Source organism: Nicotiana sylvestris, chromosome 3, assembly GCF_000393655.2.
Source record: "Nicotiana sylvestris chromosome 3, ASM39365v2, whole genome shotgun sequence".
NCBI classification, from domain to species: Eukaryota; Viridiplantae; Streptophyta; class Magnoliopsida; order Solanales; family Solanaceae; genus Nicotiana; species Nicotiana sylvestris.
Genome location: NC_091059.1, coordinates 127,222,278 through 127,239,990, shown reverse-complemented (window position 1 = coordinate 127,239,990; position 17,713 = coordinate 127,222,278). Strand labels below are relative to the sequence as shown.

Genomic DNA, 17,713 nt, shown 5'->3' with positions numbered 1-17,713 from the left:
AAAGAGCAGTAAGTTAATCAGCAGAAGAAAGAAATATTATATTGCTTTTATATTCATGAATGTAAGGTAAAGAAATAGTGTTATATTGCTTTGATGTCCAGAATGTAAGTGTTCTACAAATGATTGGAACTCCTCTTTATATAGTAGAGGAATCCTAATTATGGTATAACTCTAATTAAGAAAGAAAATCCCATGATTGGCTGAACAACCGGTCTTGACTTGATTCGTGCCGAGATTCTTTCCACGATCCTTGGCCGATCCCGGATATCTCGATTTTCTATTACTCAACTTAGCTTCGATCTCCATCTTATTTGATCTCGATCTTGGTCGTCCCCAAAATTAATCGGTCCCAGGGTCTCAATAACTTAACCCCGCGCCATAGATAAAAATCGAGGTTCAAACTTGATCTACCACGTTCTAGCCTTGGTCAGTCGAACAAAAAGGGGCATCCCGATTTTGACCGTATACAAATAGTCCCCTCGTTTTTTGTAGTGTAATGACAATAAACGAATTGAGTCCAAGTTCCTTTGCTTGTTCTTCTCAAAGCACCAAATATCCCAATCTCTATACTTCCTTGCTCACAAAAACAAAATGGCCAAAACATCTAAAACTTCTACAAAAGAAAACCGCTCAGGTTCGGGCAAAAGAGGTTGCCGAGTGCGCCAAGTGTCAGTCTCGGATGGGGGCCTTTAAAAAAAACCCATGCTCGGGGCTTTGATCTTTCGACCAAGATTGATGGACCCCGAATTACCATTTGAACTAGAGTTTGAGTAGCTTTTAGGCTTAACAGTCGAGTGAGGATTCGCTCGAACTCGAAGTATAGTTAGCCCTTAGGCTTTATAGATAGTCCCCGAGTGAGAGTTTGCTTGAACTCGGGTTAAGATAGCCCTTGGGCTTTTATGATCGAGTGAGGACTTGCTCGAACTCGAAGTGAAATTAGCCCTTAGGCTTTATAGTCGAGTGAGTTTTTGTTCGAACTCGAAGTAAAATTAGCCCTTAAGGTTTATAGATAGTCCCCGAGTGAGAGTTTGCTCGAACTTGGGTTAAGATAACCCTTGGGCTTTTATGATCGAGTAAGGACTTGCTCGAACTCGAAGTGAAGTTATCCCTTAAGCTTTATAGTCGAGTGAGGATTTGCTCGAACTTGAAGTAAAGTTAGCCCTTATGCTTTATAGATAGTCCCCGAGTGAGAGTTTGCTTGAACTCTCGTTAAGATAGCCCTTGGGCTTTTATGATCGAGTGAGGATTTGCTTGAACTCGAAGTGAAGTTATCCCTTAGGCTTTATAGTCGAGTGAGGATTTGCTCGAACTCGAAGTAAAACTAGCCCTTAGGCTTTATAGATAGTCCCCGAGTGAGAGTTTGCTCGAACCCGGGTTAAGCTAGCCCTTGGGCTTTTATAATCGAGTGAATACTTGCTCAAACTCAAAGTAAAATTAGCCCTTAGGCTTTATAGATAGTCCCTGAGTGAGAGTTTGCTCGAACTCGGGTTAAGATAGCCCTTGGGCTTTTATATTTGTTACGGATTTCGGACGTCTCCGATCCGTATTAATTTGGTTGTAGCCCTTTGGGCTTATTTTTCGTTTCACTTCTAGCTTGCCTGAAGTGTCAGTCCCCGAGTGGGGTGGCCGTGGCCTGTAAAATTGAGGGTCTCCTTTAAGGTCTTATGGTCTCGAAATTTTAGTAATTTGATTTAATTTGTTTTTCAGACGACAGTCCTCAAGCGTAGTTGTTCGAACTTCCGTCATGATCGGCCCTTAAGCCTATTTACACAATAGATCAAAAGTATGAAGTAGGAAATTTTTCTAAAGGCACGAGATATCGGCAAGGAAAAATACTTCTCTCAATAGATGATTATACATGCGTGCATGTTTGATGTTAGGTCTCGAGTATCTTATATGGGCACGGTTCATCTGACCGTTTGACCCTTACAACATTTTCCTATCGAGATCCCGCTGTCATGAAGTAATTTCCTTGCAACAAAGTAGACATTCGAGAGTAATGCCCCTCATTACTCGAGGCTTATTGTAAGGAACCTCGGATATTATTGAATTGCTCTAAGTTAGCACGAACAATGATTTTCTCGTTAAAAACCTCGCCGGAAAAACCCATTTGGGACAAAAACCAGTCTAAGAAAAAAAAGAGTGTGACGCGTGCTTTAAAATCCAAGGCTTTGTGCCGATCCTTGTCGATAACCTACAAGTGTTAGTCAAAAAAATAGAAAGAATTTGACTGGGGTCGTACCTTCATTCGGATTTTGGATATTTAACGTGATCTCCCTCAATATCAAGTCCTCGTGAATTTTGACCTCGATCACTTCTCCTCTAATTTCGTGTAAAGCTTCGCCTAGACCCTGCTGCTTCTACGGTCTCCGTTGTATGGTTGATATCGATCTCTATTCAACCTTAGCTCTCGATCGATGTCCCTTTTGTTCCTATCTATGGGCCTGTTAGGATAAACAGGCCCAGAAAAGGTCCTCAATTGATCATCCTCGGCCCTGATCTTCGATTGGTATGGATTATGTATGTCGGCCCAAGTGATAGCGGTACTCGATCAAACTTCGCTTCAACTGTTGTGAAGCTATGGAACTCTGTTCGTTGAGACCTTGAGTGAAGGCTTGTACAGCCCAATCGTCGGTGACCGGTGGCAGATCCATCCGTTCCATTTGAAATCGAGATACGAATTCCCTAAGCATCTCGTTGTCTTTTTGCCTTACCTTGAATATGTCCAACTTTCTAGTTGCAACCTTAATGGCTCTAGCGTGCGCCTTTACAAAGGAATCTGCAAGCATAGCAAATGAGTTAATAGAATTAGGTGGTAAATTATAGTACCATACCATGGCACCCTTTGATAGAGTTTCTCCGAATTTCTTCAGCAACACAGATTCAATCTCGTCATCTTCCAAGTCATTTACCTTAATGGCATACGTATAAGAAGCAACATGCTCATAAGAGTCAATGGTCCCATTCTATTTGGGTATTTCTGGCATGCGGAATTCTTTGGGATGGGCTTCGGAGCCGCACTTGGAGGAAAAGTCTTCTGCATGAACTTCTTTGAATCCAAACCCTTTAGAATCCGTGGTGCCCCCGGTATTTGATCATCGCGGGAGTTGTATGTTTCTACCTTTTTATCATTCAACTCGATTTTTGTTTCTCCTGATTCAATCCGTTTAGTGAGCTCCTCAAGCATTTTCATAATAGCAGGGTCAGACCCCGAGACATTGGCGTTCAATCTCTCTAGCATAGGTTCGGTCCTACGAACAACTTTTGGTTCGGGTTCTGGTTTGATCCCACTTGGTGCTCGATGCTGATTATGTAGTTGCGCAATAGCGGCTTGCTGAGCCTGTAGCATTTCAAATATAAATTGGAGGATGACTCCACCATCTTCTCCGCCCTGCATACCTCGACCACCTGATCAAACTTCCTTGCGTACACTACCTTGGGGATCAATGCTCAGATTTGCATTTAGGGCGACATGTGAACTGACATCGACATGATCTGCAATTGGTACTCCCTCGAGGCCAACCTGAGGCACTTCGATCCTTGGGGTGGCTACATTGTCATTTTCTCCATGGAAACCGAGGCCGTTGTCGGTGTGAGTGGGTACTGCTTGCGAGTTTGACATGTTGATCCTGAAATCAAAAACACTCACAAGAACAAGTGTACAGTAGTGTGTGTTATGAGAATTAATACCAGGCAATCACTATTATCCTTAGTCCCACAATGGATGCCAAACTGTTTACTCTAAAATTCGTATAACAATTAAACTTATAATGTGGTTTTAAGAATATGTGATTTCGCCTAATAAATGATGCAAATTGACAATAATACAAAGCAAACCAGCGTTTGGTCAATGCCCTCGAGCTTGGTAGAGTAAGAATAGTTAAAGAGCAGTAAGTTGATGAGGAGAAGAATAATATTATATTGCTTTTATATTCATGAATGTAAGGTAAAGAAATAGTGGTATATTGCTTTGATATCAAGAATGTAAGTGTTCCACAAATGATTGGAACTCCTCTTTATATAGTAGAGGAATCCTAATTATGGTATAACTCTAATTACGGAAGAAAATCTCTTGATTGGCTGAACAACTGGTCTTGACTTGATTCGTGCCCGGATTCTTGCCACGATCTTTAGCCGATCCCGGATATCTCAGTTTTCTGTTACTCAACATAGCTTCGATCTCCATCTTATTTGATCTCGATCTTGATCGACCTCGAACTTAATCGGTCCCAGGGTCTCGATAACTTAACCCTGCGCCATAGATAAAAATTGAGGTCCAAACTTGATCTACCACGTTCCAGCCTTGGTCAATCAAACAAAAAGGGGGCATCCTGATTTTGATCGTATACAATTTGGAACTCTCTCTCTCCTTTTTTTTTTTTTTTTTTTGAGCTCAAATCCAATTTGAATCTGCTAATCGTTATTTCACTAGATCATACAAAAGTGAGATGTACGTATGATGAAATTAATAATATTCTCGCCTAGAGTCCAGTAGGGGACTAGGTGGTTTTTAGAGAAAAAGACGTTGTTTTCTGATACTCCTAATACTAGTGATTTTTTCTTTTTACAATAGAATCTATATTTTAGGAAAACCTAGTCCACTAGGGGTTGAGCAGGTTAATATTGTATTTGCACCCAAAGGGAGTGTGCAAGTTTGAAGTTCCCCTTCCCTCCTTCTCTTAATAGTAATGACAAACATATTCTTCATTTTAAGAAAACCTAATCCGCTCGACGTAGAGCATAATATTTATAGTAATTGTGTTTGCTCCCAAAGCGAATATAAGCAAGTTTTCTTTTTCTTTTTTGTCTTCTAGAAGTATTTTAAATCGCTAATTTGTCAAACAAAGATTGAAGAAATTAAATATGTGATGGACCTTTTTATTGAACATAAAACTAAATGACACAGTAGGATAACATAATATAATCCTGATTTCAAAATTTTAAACCATATATATAGCTAGAGTTGTTCTTCAAAGATAATAATACAACAAAACTCAAGAGAAATTGTGGATTCCATACTGAATGGACAAGTACTCATATGACATCCGAAGAGTAACAGAGCTTATTCATCAAAGGATAATATCAAAGTTTAACACACACACACACAAAGCCTCTACATTTGTCAAGGAAAATGTGTTCTCCTGCGACGAATTTGGTAAGCATGCGTTGGCAGCGTTGCATTGCTGTCTAAATAAGGGATATATGGAGTATGGAATATTTTTATACTTCTTACGTCCCAAAAAATGGTATTGTTTGCGGTACAAATTTTGTGAAATAAGCTGTTAAATTTTTAAAATAAAATTTACATGTTTACAAACATAAGCAATTACAACTTTCTGTAATTATAAATATTTAAAAATACTTTAAAGGGATAATAAAAGAGAGTATTTGCCTCACCAAATAATAACAGTACTATCTTCTTGGAAAGAGAGTAAATATTTAAACATTTTCAGTAAAAAATGATCAACGGATAGCCAATTATTTTATGCAGAAAAGAAATCCTAAAAAGCGTGGCTGTGGTCCCTCCCTAAACTTTTGTGGGCCTTTCGGAGTCCATGAGGCCCAGGATGAAGATCACAGGTTTTCCGCTCATAAATTACGCAGAATGGATTTTTTTTTAAATTACTGCATTTAGAATTATTTTGGAAAAATTGCATGTGCTAAAATTTCAAAGAAAGTTGGACAAAATTTTCATCGATTGCCAAAATTTTGTGGCGATCATCTGAAAAATTCTGATAATCTATCAAGATTTATAATAAAATTTTAACGATCACCATAATTCTTACGTGCTTTAAAATTCTGTCCAATATACTTTAAAATTTTGATATGAGTTATTTTCTCAAAACTTCAGTCACTGAATTTGTGTCTTTCGCCCAAACGAATGAAAGTAAAAAAAATTTTTAAAAAAAGAGAGTAGATTTTAGGGGTATTATCACTTTTAGCTCGCGCCAGAAACTATTTATATTTGTTAGCCAAAAAAGTGTATAAAATTTGTATAATTTTTGCATATAACATACAATATATATATATATATATATATATATATATATATTTTATATATTTTCGATTATTATTTTTACAGCGACTATACAATGTCATTTTTTCTAAATTGTATTGGGTCGTGGCCCATGATAGTCGCAGGGACACTTTTGTCATTATATAGGTTAGTGATTGTCGGGAATCTTACATGCAAACGTGCCAGGTGCTGAATATATTCATAAAATTCAGTATACGACATTATAACACCCAGTGGGAGTATTAATGTGGTGAAAATAAATAATAATCGTGTCATGTCCATAACAAATCAAACGGTAGCAATTAGATTATCACTTAACTGTGGATAATATTTGTATACATAATTGTTGACGTAATTTCAGAATGTAAATATGGTGAATTCATTCTTTATATTATGTTTTTATTACTTAACTCATTATGAGTTCAATATTATGAGATCAACATATGATGTTTACTGAAATTTTACCACTTATATAAAAGCTCCGTGTGAAAATGTTAAATTTTGTTGAGCCTGTACCTTATTATTTATATCCACCAACGTAAAGATTAATGCCTTGCATTATAAAGAATAAACACCAGATTTAAGTAAATTCCCAAATACAAATTAACATATTATATTGTTGCACGCCGATAATTATGTTTTCTCTTCGTTTGTTGACACAATTATTATGAACATTGTTCTAACATAATTTGTTTAGCAGATTATTCATTGCAAAGTTTACAAGTTGGAGTTAATTTTAGTTGATAAGTAATGATTATATGACAGGTGAAGGGAAAAACAAACAAAGAGGAAAGACAAAGTCGAATCACTAATCTCTCCGTTTCAAAATCTCATTTCCTATAGGAAATCGCTTAACAATATCTCCTCTCTCTCTCAGAGCAAAATAACTTTAACAAGTTAAGTGTTTATTTATGAATGAATTTGAATTTTATTGCCTTCGCTGAACGTCTTATTCAAAAAATTAAATAAGTAGTCCGTATATTCAGATCATATTTATTGTCATGTTCCAGAATTTTTGGACCCGGCCGTTTCTTTGGAATTGACTTTTCGAAAATGTAGAATATAGCATTAAAGGGTAAACACCAAGTGGAGATGAGTGGGCCATTCTCTTTTTTCAGTTTATCTAACTTTTTGGAGGTCATATATTTACTGAAAGTGTATTACTCCATATTTAAGACGATTATTAGTGAAGGATAAAAGGAAAAAGCATATTGTTAGAAACATCACAGAAACCAAAAGGCCATTCTATTGAACAAGTTATATATAAATTTCTTGCACCATGAGATAAAGTTGTCCTTTCATAGCTTCATATGGTAAATTAAAAAAAATGGAAGAGCAACCTGTTATATCCAATTAAATTGGATTAATAGTGTAAAACGAATTTGATCTAAGTTTGGTTGACTAACACTGTAAAATTCTATACCATGAGGTTAAATTACCCGCAATAACATGAACTTATTCATAACAAATATGATAAGATAACTTGCTATAACAGGTAAAATTTCACTAATAATATACTCCAATTAAAAGTTCTGTACACTACCTATTTATATAACAAAGCCAAATTTCTTATATTACAAATATATACTTACAACATAAATCCTTTAATAAAACTAGAGTGGAAGTGGAGGTGTTTAACCATGGTTAGAAAAGAGAAACAAAAAGAGAGGAGGGAATAAACAAACAAACTACACGTCATGATTCAAAAAAACAGGGAAGGAGCTAGGGACTTATTGCAGATCCCCAATATACCACACCTCGTATTTTAAAACCCCACAAAGAGTAAGAATAGTGGACATTGCCTCGTTACTCCTGAAATATAAAATAAAAACATACTCCTATATAGAGCTAGAGCCTTATTCATATTTTCATCTCCTGCATTTCTTCTTCCCATTTTTATTCCCAAGAGAAAAAGTTGGTTTTCTGGTCTTTGCTCTGCTATTTCTTGCTTGGGAGTGAGTGACTGTAAATTAAACCCCTTTATCTCTTAGTTAGATTAAAAAGAGAGTACAAAGAAAAAGAGACAGATAAAGCCATACATCATCAGCACTGTTTCATGAAACTTTTTCTCCAGCAAAATCATAAGGTAACTGAAATCATCTCATTCCATGAATCCGTATTTTGCGCTTCCATTGTACAAAGCAGTGCACTACCCTTACTTTTCAGCTCTCACTTCTTGGTCTGCAGTGACTACTCCTTGAGCTAAAGCAGTACGTAGTACTTCTGTCGTTTTCATTTTTTAACTTTTGAAAAACTTGTTTATATTTCTTATGCAACCAGCTTTAGAGAGAATAATATCAGTCTACTATCAAAATGGGCAAAGAGTGGCTGTACTGGGGCAGCAGTGGCAGTGGTACTAGTAATAGATCTACCCATAGAAGAAGAGGATCAAGAGGAGAAGAAGTAGTACTGAATAATAATGAAGAAGCTCCTCCTCCAGCTGGTTGCATGTGCTTCCAAATCTTTGATTTACCTCATTTTCAGTTGGCTTTGAACCAATCTCGTTCTTTCAAACCTCATTCAACTTCTTCTGATTTCCTTCAACAAGAACAAAAACCTTCTTTCCTCAAAGGTAACTTTTAACAAAATCACCCCAACTTTATATATGGGGTTCTTTCTCTAGCCTTCTTTTTGGTTATATGTGGGAGTTTGACTAAAAAAACTGCAGGACTTGAAGCACCAAGAAACAGCTTGGATTTAGAAGAGCCTGTTGTGGAACGGAAATCTGTGTCAAGTTCATTGTCTTCATCAACCATGAAAATAGACGACCAAAATTTGAATATCCCGGTTAGTATAATTGTAACCGTTACCTTCATTATCTTGACATTAATATTTTAATAAGCATTTCATTTCCCAAAGTCTTAAAGATAGACTTTTTTTTTGTTGGTTTTTTTTTTGGGGGGGTGGGTGGGTTAATGTTTGATGTTCTTTGAAAGTTGAATGTTGTGATAATTATGATGCTGTTTGAACATTTAATTATTTTGTTGTGAATTAATTTTGGTCTACGTAAAATATTTCAGGTGGGAATTCAAATCAGAACAAGCTGTGATTCCAGATCATCAAGAGTGTCAACGTCAACCTCAAGAACAAGGACAGATGATATTTCATCAGAATGTAGCAGCACCTCTCCAGCGGGGACCAAGACTCCAACTCTAGTAGCTAGACTTATGGGTCTTGATCTTCTCCCTGAAAATAACTCCCCTCGTATTTCACTTTCCACTTGCAATAGTAATAATCCTCCACCAAAGTCCAAGAATGTGGTTAATAATCAGAGCCACGGCGGCCAGTCAAACAGTAAAAACAGAAGATTGAGCAACTTTGAAAGTAGTGACAATGGTACTCTGTCACTTCCAGAGACACCAAGAATATCTTCAGCTAGCAGGAGGTCAGATGTGGATCATTATCATCACAGGTTATCACTTCAAATCAACAAAGAGAATAACATGGGTGACGTATTTGAACATTCGGCTTATTCTACTGCTAGCAGAAATATGGCCAGGAATAGGAGGATGAGCAGCTATGAAAATAATGAGAATTACAACAGAAGTCCAGGGTATTATGCTAGGCAAATTGTGAAGCAAGTCAAAGAAAGTGTTAGCAGAAAAGTTGGTCATGACATTACTAACACAAGTTTCAGAAGGAAAGATGACCAATTAGCTACTGCTAAATATGATGATCAAGTTGTTTTGCTTAAACCAAAGAAACAAACATCTAAGGTTTTAGCCAAATTACATGGAGATGATCATGACTTTAGCCCAAGTAAACAAACAACTCCTTCTTGCTCACCTAGGTTCAGATTCTTGGAGCCCAAGAGTAGTAAACCAGTCAACTCATCGACGGCAAAAAGTCAAACTTCTCATTCTCCTAGATTTTCACCATTATCTCCACTTCCAGAGAACCCCACCACATTACCAGCTAAAATAGTCACAAAGCCCAAGACTCAAAGTTCACAACAAGAGCAAGTGAAACAGAAGCGCCATTTAGAGCAGAATGCTATTCAAAAGGGAAAAGGTGACAAATGCCGCAGTAGTGCACATCCTAAGAAGCCACCGCAAGCTTGTGATGCTATTCGTAGCAAGAAAGAGGAGCCATTCGTTCGTTCAGCAGCAGCAACTAATAAAGACAAGAAGTGCAAGAAAACTTCATTGTCAAATCAACTTGTTAACAACAGCGTTCCCACCATTTTGCCATTAAAGAAAGACCCTTCTCCACCACCCACCAAATTACTCATTAAGCAGGTAATACAAATATTTTGTACTATACTTTTACTATTTGAAAGTCAAAGGTATTCTTCCCAATGAACCCAATTTTTTCAAATATTTTTTTTACATATTTTAAGTAAATTATTAATTATGATTAATTGTAACATTTTTGAATTACCTTTTAAATATGTAGATTTTATGTTTAAATTAACATTGAAAAGTACATTGTTTGACTCAAATATTATCATCCCTGCCACAAAAAATAAAACCAGGACGTTTTTTTAGTTTTAATTTCAAACTTAGTAGGATTAATTAAATCTTGTAATTTTCAAAAATGAGTAAATCTTTTTCATGACATTTTGTGCATTATTTTTTTGGTTTGTGATGACAGTCACAGCAGCAAGAATCAGATACTCATCCATCGAAAAGGAACACACAGTTATCTAGTAGTTCGAGCCATAGGTACAAGCATTATAAGCTCACCACGAAATTCCAAGAAATGAACCGCGACACATGTAACGGTGCTACCATTTCCGGTGATGGAGCCGAATTTCAGTACATTCAGAGAATACTAAAACGTACGGGTATCGACAAAAGTACTCCCCTGTCCTTAGCCAAATGGTACTCTCATTCTCACCCTCTTGACCCCTCCATTTTTCACCACTTTGAACTTTTTCACCTCCCTATAACCACTTCCATTTTCACCACCCCGAATTCTACTTTAACCCTGAGATGTAACAGAAAGTTAATTTTCCAACTTGTGGATGAGCTCCTAGTTGATATCTTGAAACCATATTTTAGTTTCAAGTCAAGGCAACGTTGTCGAATGAATGGGAAGGAATTGATTGACACGTTGTGCATGAGAATACGAAGCTTCCCTTCAGCTAATTGTCAAGTTCTTGAAGATATTGATGCATTGATTGGCAAAGATTTGGAAAAAACAGAGCTTGGAATTGCAAGTGATCCATTTCAAGAACAAGTGGAAAGCATAGTAAGTGAAATTGAACGTGACATTATAGAAGAACTAATGCATGAAACGGCGTACAAAGTAACGGTGTGAGGGAAAAAAATGAGAAGGGGTAAGAGAACAAGGTCTGACGAAGGTCACATGGGAGATTCACGTGACGAGATGCCATTCGTTTAAGGATATGGGACCAATTAACTTTCTCAAAGGTTGGACTGCTTGTGCCTTGGAAAGGGCAAACAAAACTTGGGGTTAGAGGGGTACACATGGGGTCGTAAAAGTGATACGTATACTAGTTGCTTTTTCTATTGTATGTAATTAATTACTGCTACTAGTATATCTGAATAAACAATTCATATTAAGTTTGCTTTCTTTTGAGGCAGAATAGTTGTAATTAATAGTCTAAATAACACCTATATTTGTTATTTTGTCGTGTCGGTTCCCAAACTTAACAATGTGCCAATTGAACACTTATACTCCTTCAAATCGTGTATAATAAACGCTTATAATAGGAGGCTATCAGTGCGTGTAATACAATCTCCTCCACGTTAGCTGCCACGTCAAAAAAATAACAATGTGTAGATGTCATGTCACATGGTAGATTAAAAATAATCAAAATCAAAAATAAAAATAAAATTCAAACATAAAAATCCTGTATTTCGATCATGCTTTTCCCGTTTCCTTATCTTTACCCCATTGTCTTTGTATTTTATGTTTCTACTATCATATGGGTTTTAGATCCGAAACTTTGACCGGAATTTTCGCCGATAATGACTCTTATATTGTATTGTATCTCGTCGATTGAGAGGTTGGGAGGTCGGTCACTTCACGACAGGTGGTGGAGAGGCCAACATCGGCGAGAGTTAGGGTTTTGTAACGGGAGGCGGAGGAGGAGGCCTTGAGGTTTTTTAAGGTTTGGAGAATGACGGAATAGGGTTTAGCTTGTATTTGATAGGGAGGGTGCCAAAATCGGAGTCGGAGTCGTGAGCTGCTCGCCTTGAGTTTCAGATATAAAATTCTGATTTTGGGTTGGATCGCTGTAACTCTTTTTTTCATTTAAAATTTTCGAATATTTATTAGGCTTCCCTCTATTGAAGACTGTTCTTCCCTAGTTGAGCACAAATTTTGATTTTTCCACTATTTCTCTTTCAGGAATAACTTTTGCATTAACTCTAAATTGGGTATGATGCAAGCAGTTGAGGATAGAGAATTTAAGTAGTAGAACCGTGTGTGTATTTTTGTATATAATTTCTAATTTATTTCTTTGTGAATCTGATGGATAGGAACAATAAATGTAGAAAGCTGCTTAGCGGTGGCGGGATGTCCGGAAAAATGGAGGATGTAGAGAAGGGGAAGGGGGTTTACGCGAAGAGAGGAGTGGAAAAGATTGGAGGGGTTGGGAAATTTCTTCCTTTTCTTTTTATCTTATTTTATTTTATTGTCATTACTTTTTTAGTTTAAAATATTTTCTTAATCAAAACATTACCTTCATTTGCTCTTAAGCGTGTGTACCCACGCACTCTGTAAAACTTAGTATATTCAATGCCACATAGGCTTGCAATGGTCAAATATGTTTAAAATATTAGTTTTAAGTATGTATAGGTGCCTATTTGAAACTTTGTGAGGTAGGAGGACCGGTTTGTTAAACTCGAATAAGTAGAGGTGTCTCCCAGGCAATTTTGCCTTTCTTTTAATCTTTTTGGGGTTAGTCCCATGCATGTTCTCAATTTAATTCCTGTTATCAAACGTATATTATTATAGATCTTGAATAATTTTCTTATTCTTTGGCGAGATGCTTATACTACGTCAAATCAAATCCCTTTAAAATTGTTTTAAAAAATTAGCTTTTTCCACTTTCACGCGCCAACAATTATTTATATTTGGTAGCCAAAAAAGTGTATAAAATTTGTATAAGTTTTGTATATAACATACAGAATGTATATATATACAAAAAATATATATTTTTCGGCTATTATTTTAAAAGCGATTAAACAATGTTATCTTACCAAAAAAAAGAAATACCTTAATAGTGCAAATAGTTCAATTCAAAATGTAGTATCAAATGTTGTTGTTCAAATTCCAGTACTGGCTTATAACAACTCTAATCATTTGCATATTATTCGTTATTCCTTTTTGAAGTATACGCAATAAAAAAAAATTGGAAGGATTTGAAGACAAAAATAACAAGACAAGGAACAAAAGGTTATGTCATTACTTTTAGTAAAGCGACTCAGTTATACACCAGAAAGAGGTATCAAATCATAAATCATTACGATATGATTCCTAGGCTTTTTTATGAAAAGATGAGCTTAAAGTTTGTCATAATAACACAACAATTAAGCTAGTAAGAACGAGCTCATTATATAATACAAGCTGTATTAAGATTCCGTTTTAAAAAGAAATAAAGTACTACCCGAACAAAAGGAGGACAAGAAAACAAAAGCACCCTTCCAAAATCTTCCAGTGAAAGTTCAGCTAATTACCCCTCAAATGAAGTAAAAATGAAAAGAAGCAACTATTCACCGTTGACTGTCAAAATCGCCTGTAATTAGAGAGCATATCTATTATCTGAAGTTGGTATTTTGTGCATATATCTGAATCTGATACAAGCTAACACGTTTAAATGTTAACCTTTCTATCGACTTACAAAACTAAATATATTGACAGAATTTAATAGCTCAATTAGTTTCTGAGTTAAAGTTCAAATTGCCTCTGCCTTCCCTAAAAGAAGCACTCCGTTTTTTTTTTTTAGTCCGGAACCAAAATGTGGTTCTTTTGGACTAAGAATCGAAATTTGTAGAAAAAAAACACGGTGACCAATTTATATAAAAAAACGCTATACTTAGCTTTGCCAAACGGCCGTTAAGGTATAGCGTCTTTTATATAAATTGGTCACCATATTTTTTTTCTACACATTTCGGTTCTTTGTGTCATGACCCGCCACACCATCATGCCTCATAGGTGTCACTTGTCATATATTTTTGCCATATGGAATGGTTACATAAGTTAGGAACTAGATCTTGGTGGAATATTCTAGAACTATGGAGAATTTCCTTGGAAATGTTCTAGATATTTATGCACTTGTAGGAAGGTTCTAGAGAAATATAGAGGTTGCTTAGGAAGACCATAGAACCCTATAGAACTGTTAGGAAAGTCCTTAAAAGATTCTACCTATGTAGAATATTCTAAAGAAGGACTTATTTGTAAATACGGAAGGACTTGTAGAACAATTATTATTTACATACTAGCCCCTAGGTGATTAGTATAAATAGGGGGCATTCATTTGTAATTCATCAACTAAGCAAAATAATCAAGTTCTCTCTAATACAAAAGCTACCTTTGACAATTCTCATGTGTTCTTTCTTCCATTCTATTAGCGATCATGAGTGTAGTAGGGCTGACTTGGTATAACAAAAACGTGAGCAAGTTATGCAAGATCGTGAGTGAGTTGTCAAGTGTCGTACGTGCAGTTAGTTTAAGACTAAGGACGTGACATTTGAGTCCAAAAGAACCAAACATTTTGGTTCGGACTCCTTTTTTTTGGTTGTATATATTGTAATATTGAAAATGTACTTTATATTAAATTCTTCAAAAACTTTAACTTCATCTACACTTTGTAAGTCACTTTCATCAAAACACTTCACTTTTTCTTTCGTTGGACAACTTTTTAGAAAGAAAAAAAGATCTAGGTATGGTTTTATGGAAAAGTTTTTACTACATAAAGGAAATGTGTTTGGTTCTTTTTAGCTTTTAAGAGGGATTGTGAGTGTTTCAAAAATATGTATTTCAAAAAAATTGCCAAGATGCTTTTTTCTTTCAAAACTTTTTCTAAAAGAAATAGTAGTAACTTTAGGTTACTTACATAGAGATGCGACCTTGCAAACAATGAAACAAAAAATCTTTCACTAATTAATTATGTCCTGCCCTTTGACCCACCTACATCGTCCTAGCCTACCGAAAGGGAAGAATAAGCAAAGAAAATACTTTTTGTATGTTAGTAAAATCATACGTACTATATACAGTTACAAGCTAAAGCTAGCTGCACGAGGTGAACACTCAACTATCTCTGGCAAAAGTTAAAAAGGAGTTCCTCATCATACTCTACAAGAAAATTTCTTCCTTAAATAGGTCCAATTCACCACTACACTTTCCTTTCTTTCAAAAGAAATTCCTTTCATTAGAAGCCAATTCTATTCGTATCTTATCTTATCTTTCAAATGAAGTTTTGTTTTTCCTTTCTTTTCGGCCATTACTTTAAGGTTTTGCTTTTTCTCTTCCTTTTCAACTTTTTCAAATGTTCTTTCCCTTGCCTCTTTATCAAAAAAATATTTTTTACATTGTCCATTTAATTATTTTAATCCGTTGTAAAAATAATCTACCTTATTTTTCGGGTTGGTAATGTCACTTTTCATAAACGTACCTATAGTTTTCTCTTTTAAGTAATATGATAAGTGTACAAAAGTTAAGCTCATTCAAGAAGTAGAAAGAAATAAATGAAGTCATAAACACAAGGTACGAAAATCATTCGTTTGAACCTGGCAACCTGCTATCACGTATAAGAACAGAACCACCATGTCCATTGGACATTTTCCAGTTTCAATTTTGGTAAAGACTCCAAAGAGGGAGTTAGGCATTAAATTTGAATTATCTGTAAAGGGTACTTGGACAATTTTTCCAGTTTTAATTGAAGACAAACCCGAAAGAGGGAATACGTATATAATTCAAATCACAGATAAAAGAATAACTATAGCCAATATAGCTAGGCTTTTAAAAACTACAATTAATGAGATGAGTAAAATAAGCTCCCACTGCACTTCCAGATGTCAGTATGAATGAAGAACAAGGGAGAGCTGAGCTGATATATATTAAATAATCATGTACTAAAAGTTTAGTCTAGCATTTAAAATTTCTCCTGGGTTTTCGATGTATTTTCCTGGGATGGGTTTTAGACTTTAAAAGTTGATCAATCATTTAGAATTTCTTGATTCCCACCGTGGTTCACTCTCTTTCTATAATAATTTAGCGAAATATTTCATCGAATTTGCACGAACTACCTAAAGAAGAAAGTTTCTTAATAATTCGTTTATCAGATAATAATAAATATTCTCAGGCTACTATTATCGCAGTGGCACGCGCATTGCTTGAAATGTCACTATAACATAATGCATTTATAGCTATAAAACATAATGTAGCTAATTATAAAAATTTTTGTGGCTAAACACTTTAGCCACAATATTTTTTCCCATATTATTCGTAGCAAAATGTAGTATAACTAAAAGTTAGCTACAAGCTTTACATGGTCCGTGGCTAAGGATTAATACTTATTGATGCGAATTTTTTGTGTTGTAGCTATATTTATATCAAATGATTTTATATTTTTGCCACGCAAATATATTTATAGTAAATGATTTTATACTCTTGCCATGACAAATAAATCTGTAGCTATCTTTATATGGTAGCCACAAAGTGTTATAGTGTGACAAAAGATATAAATTTATTTGCCACGGAAATTGAGATATGTAACTGCTTTCATATATTAGTCCGTAGCAAAAATATTTTTGTTAGCTACGGACTAAAAGTATTGTGGCTACAAATCATACAAAAAGTCGTGGTTATATTATTTTATTATATTTTAATTTTTTGACAAAACAATTAATTTATTATAGTGACAAAAGTTTCTCTCACAAATCCTCTGTTACTTAGCTATTTGATTTTTTTTCTAAAATTTTCCAATTATTCTGTTTCCGTGTATATTATATTAAAACTAATAACATATTAAGTTTGAGAAATAACTTATTCTGCACAAATTGACATTTAAAAATAAGTTTCACAAAATAAATTTCAAAATACACATTTTGTACTTATCAATTAATAGCATCTGCGGTACATAAGTCTTGTACAATAACTAAAATTTGAAGAAAAATATTAGCCAATGTGAGGCTTGATTGTAACATAGATCAGAAATAATGTACAAAATTTCACATAAATCAACATAAGTATTTGCTTGATGATTCATCGCACCCCTTGATCTTCATGCATCCAAGAATATTGTGATGACACGAAAGGTCATCTTATGTTTTAGAACCCGATTATGCGCTCTTAAGCCTTAAAAATCTCATTTTTATCTTTCTCGATTTGCGTGCTCAGTACGGACGTGTTTTCAAAAAGTTTTTATGTTGAAAGTTGATAAAAATAAGAAATTTTACCTTAAAATTTGATTTTAGTTGGCTTCGGTCAACATTTTGAGTAAACGGATCCGGACCCGTGTGTTGACGGTACCGGTGAGTCCGTAATGTAATATGGGACCTGGGAGTATGCCCGGAATCAAATTCTGAGGTCCCTAGCTCGAGTTATGAAATTTTGTTAAAAATTAAAAAGTAATGAGAATCTAATAGTTTTAAAGAAGGGATTTTTACCTTCCTATTCCATATATGAAACTTTATTACCCTCAATGTTTAAGGTTTGTGTTTATTACATTTCAGCATACCAAATTACCATTTATATACCATAATTAATTTAGAGGTATAATTA

The 17,713-nt window shown here is 35.1% G+C and overlaps 1 protein-coding gene across 3 annotated transcripts; it reads left to right on the top strand.

The window, feature by feature from the left end:
* The first annotated feature begins 7,797 nt into the window (after positions 1-7,797).
* Positions 7,798-11,554, top strand: LOC104218073 (uncharacterized). Of its 3 annotated transcripts, none has more exons than XM_009768471.2 (5): positions 7,798-8,102; positions 8,297-8,588; positions 8,694-8,803; positions 9,037-10,254; positions 10,610-11,554. In XM_009768471.2, the coding sequence occupies exons 2-5, from the start codon at positions 8,330-8,332 to the stop codon at positions 11,276-11,278; spliced, it is 2,256 nt and encodes a 751-aa protein (XP_009766773.1). In that variant the 5' UTR covers positions 7,798-8,102; positions 8,297-8,329; the 3' UTR covers positions 11,279-11,554. The 3 variants fall into 3 exon arrangements, with proteins under 3 accessions (XP_009766773.1, XP_009766772.1, XP_070027100.1); XM_009768470.2 differs by having other exon boundaries at positions 7,799-8,102; positions 8,685-8,803; XM_070170999.1 differs by having other exon boundaries at positions 7,799-8,588; positions 8,685-8,803.
* Positions 11,555-17,713: the final 6,159 nt, after the last annotated feature.

Excerpts from the sequence above, each read along its gene's own strand:
- LOC104218073 (XM_009768470.2), top strand. The coding sequence starts at position 8,330 with ATGGGCAAAGAGTGGCTGTACTGGGGCAGCAGTGGCAGTGGTACTAGT. Across the intron at positions 8,589-8,684 it reads AAAACCTTCTTTCCTCAAAG|GACTTGAAGCACCAAGAAAC; the intron begins GTAACTTTTAAC and ends AAAAAACTGCAG. Across the intron at positions 10,255-10,609 it reads CCAAATTACTCATTAAGCAG|TCACAGCAGCAAGAATCAGA; the intron begins GTAATACAAATA and ends TTGTGATGACAG.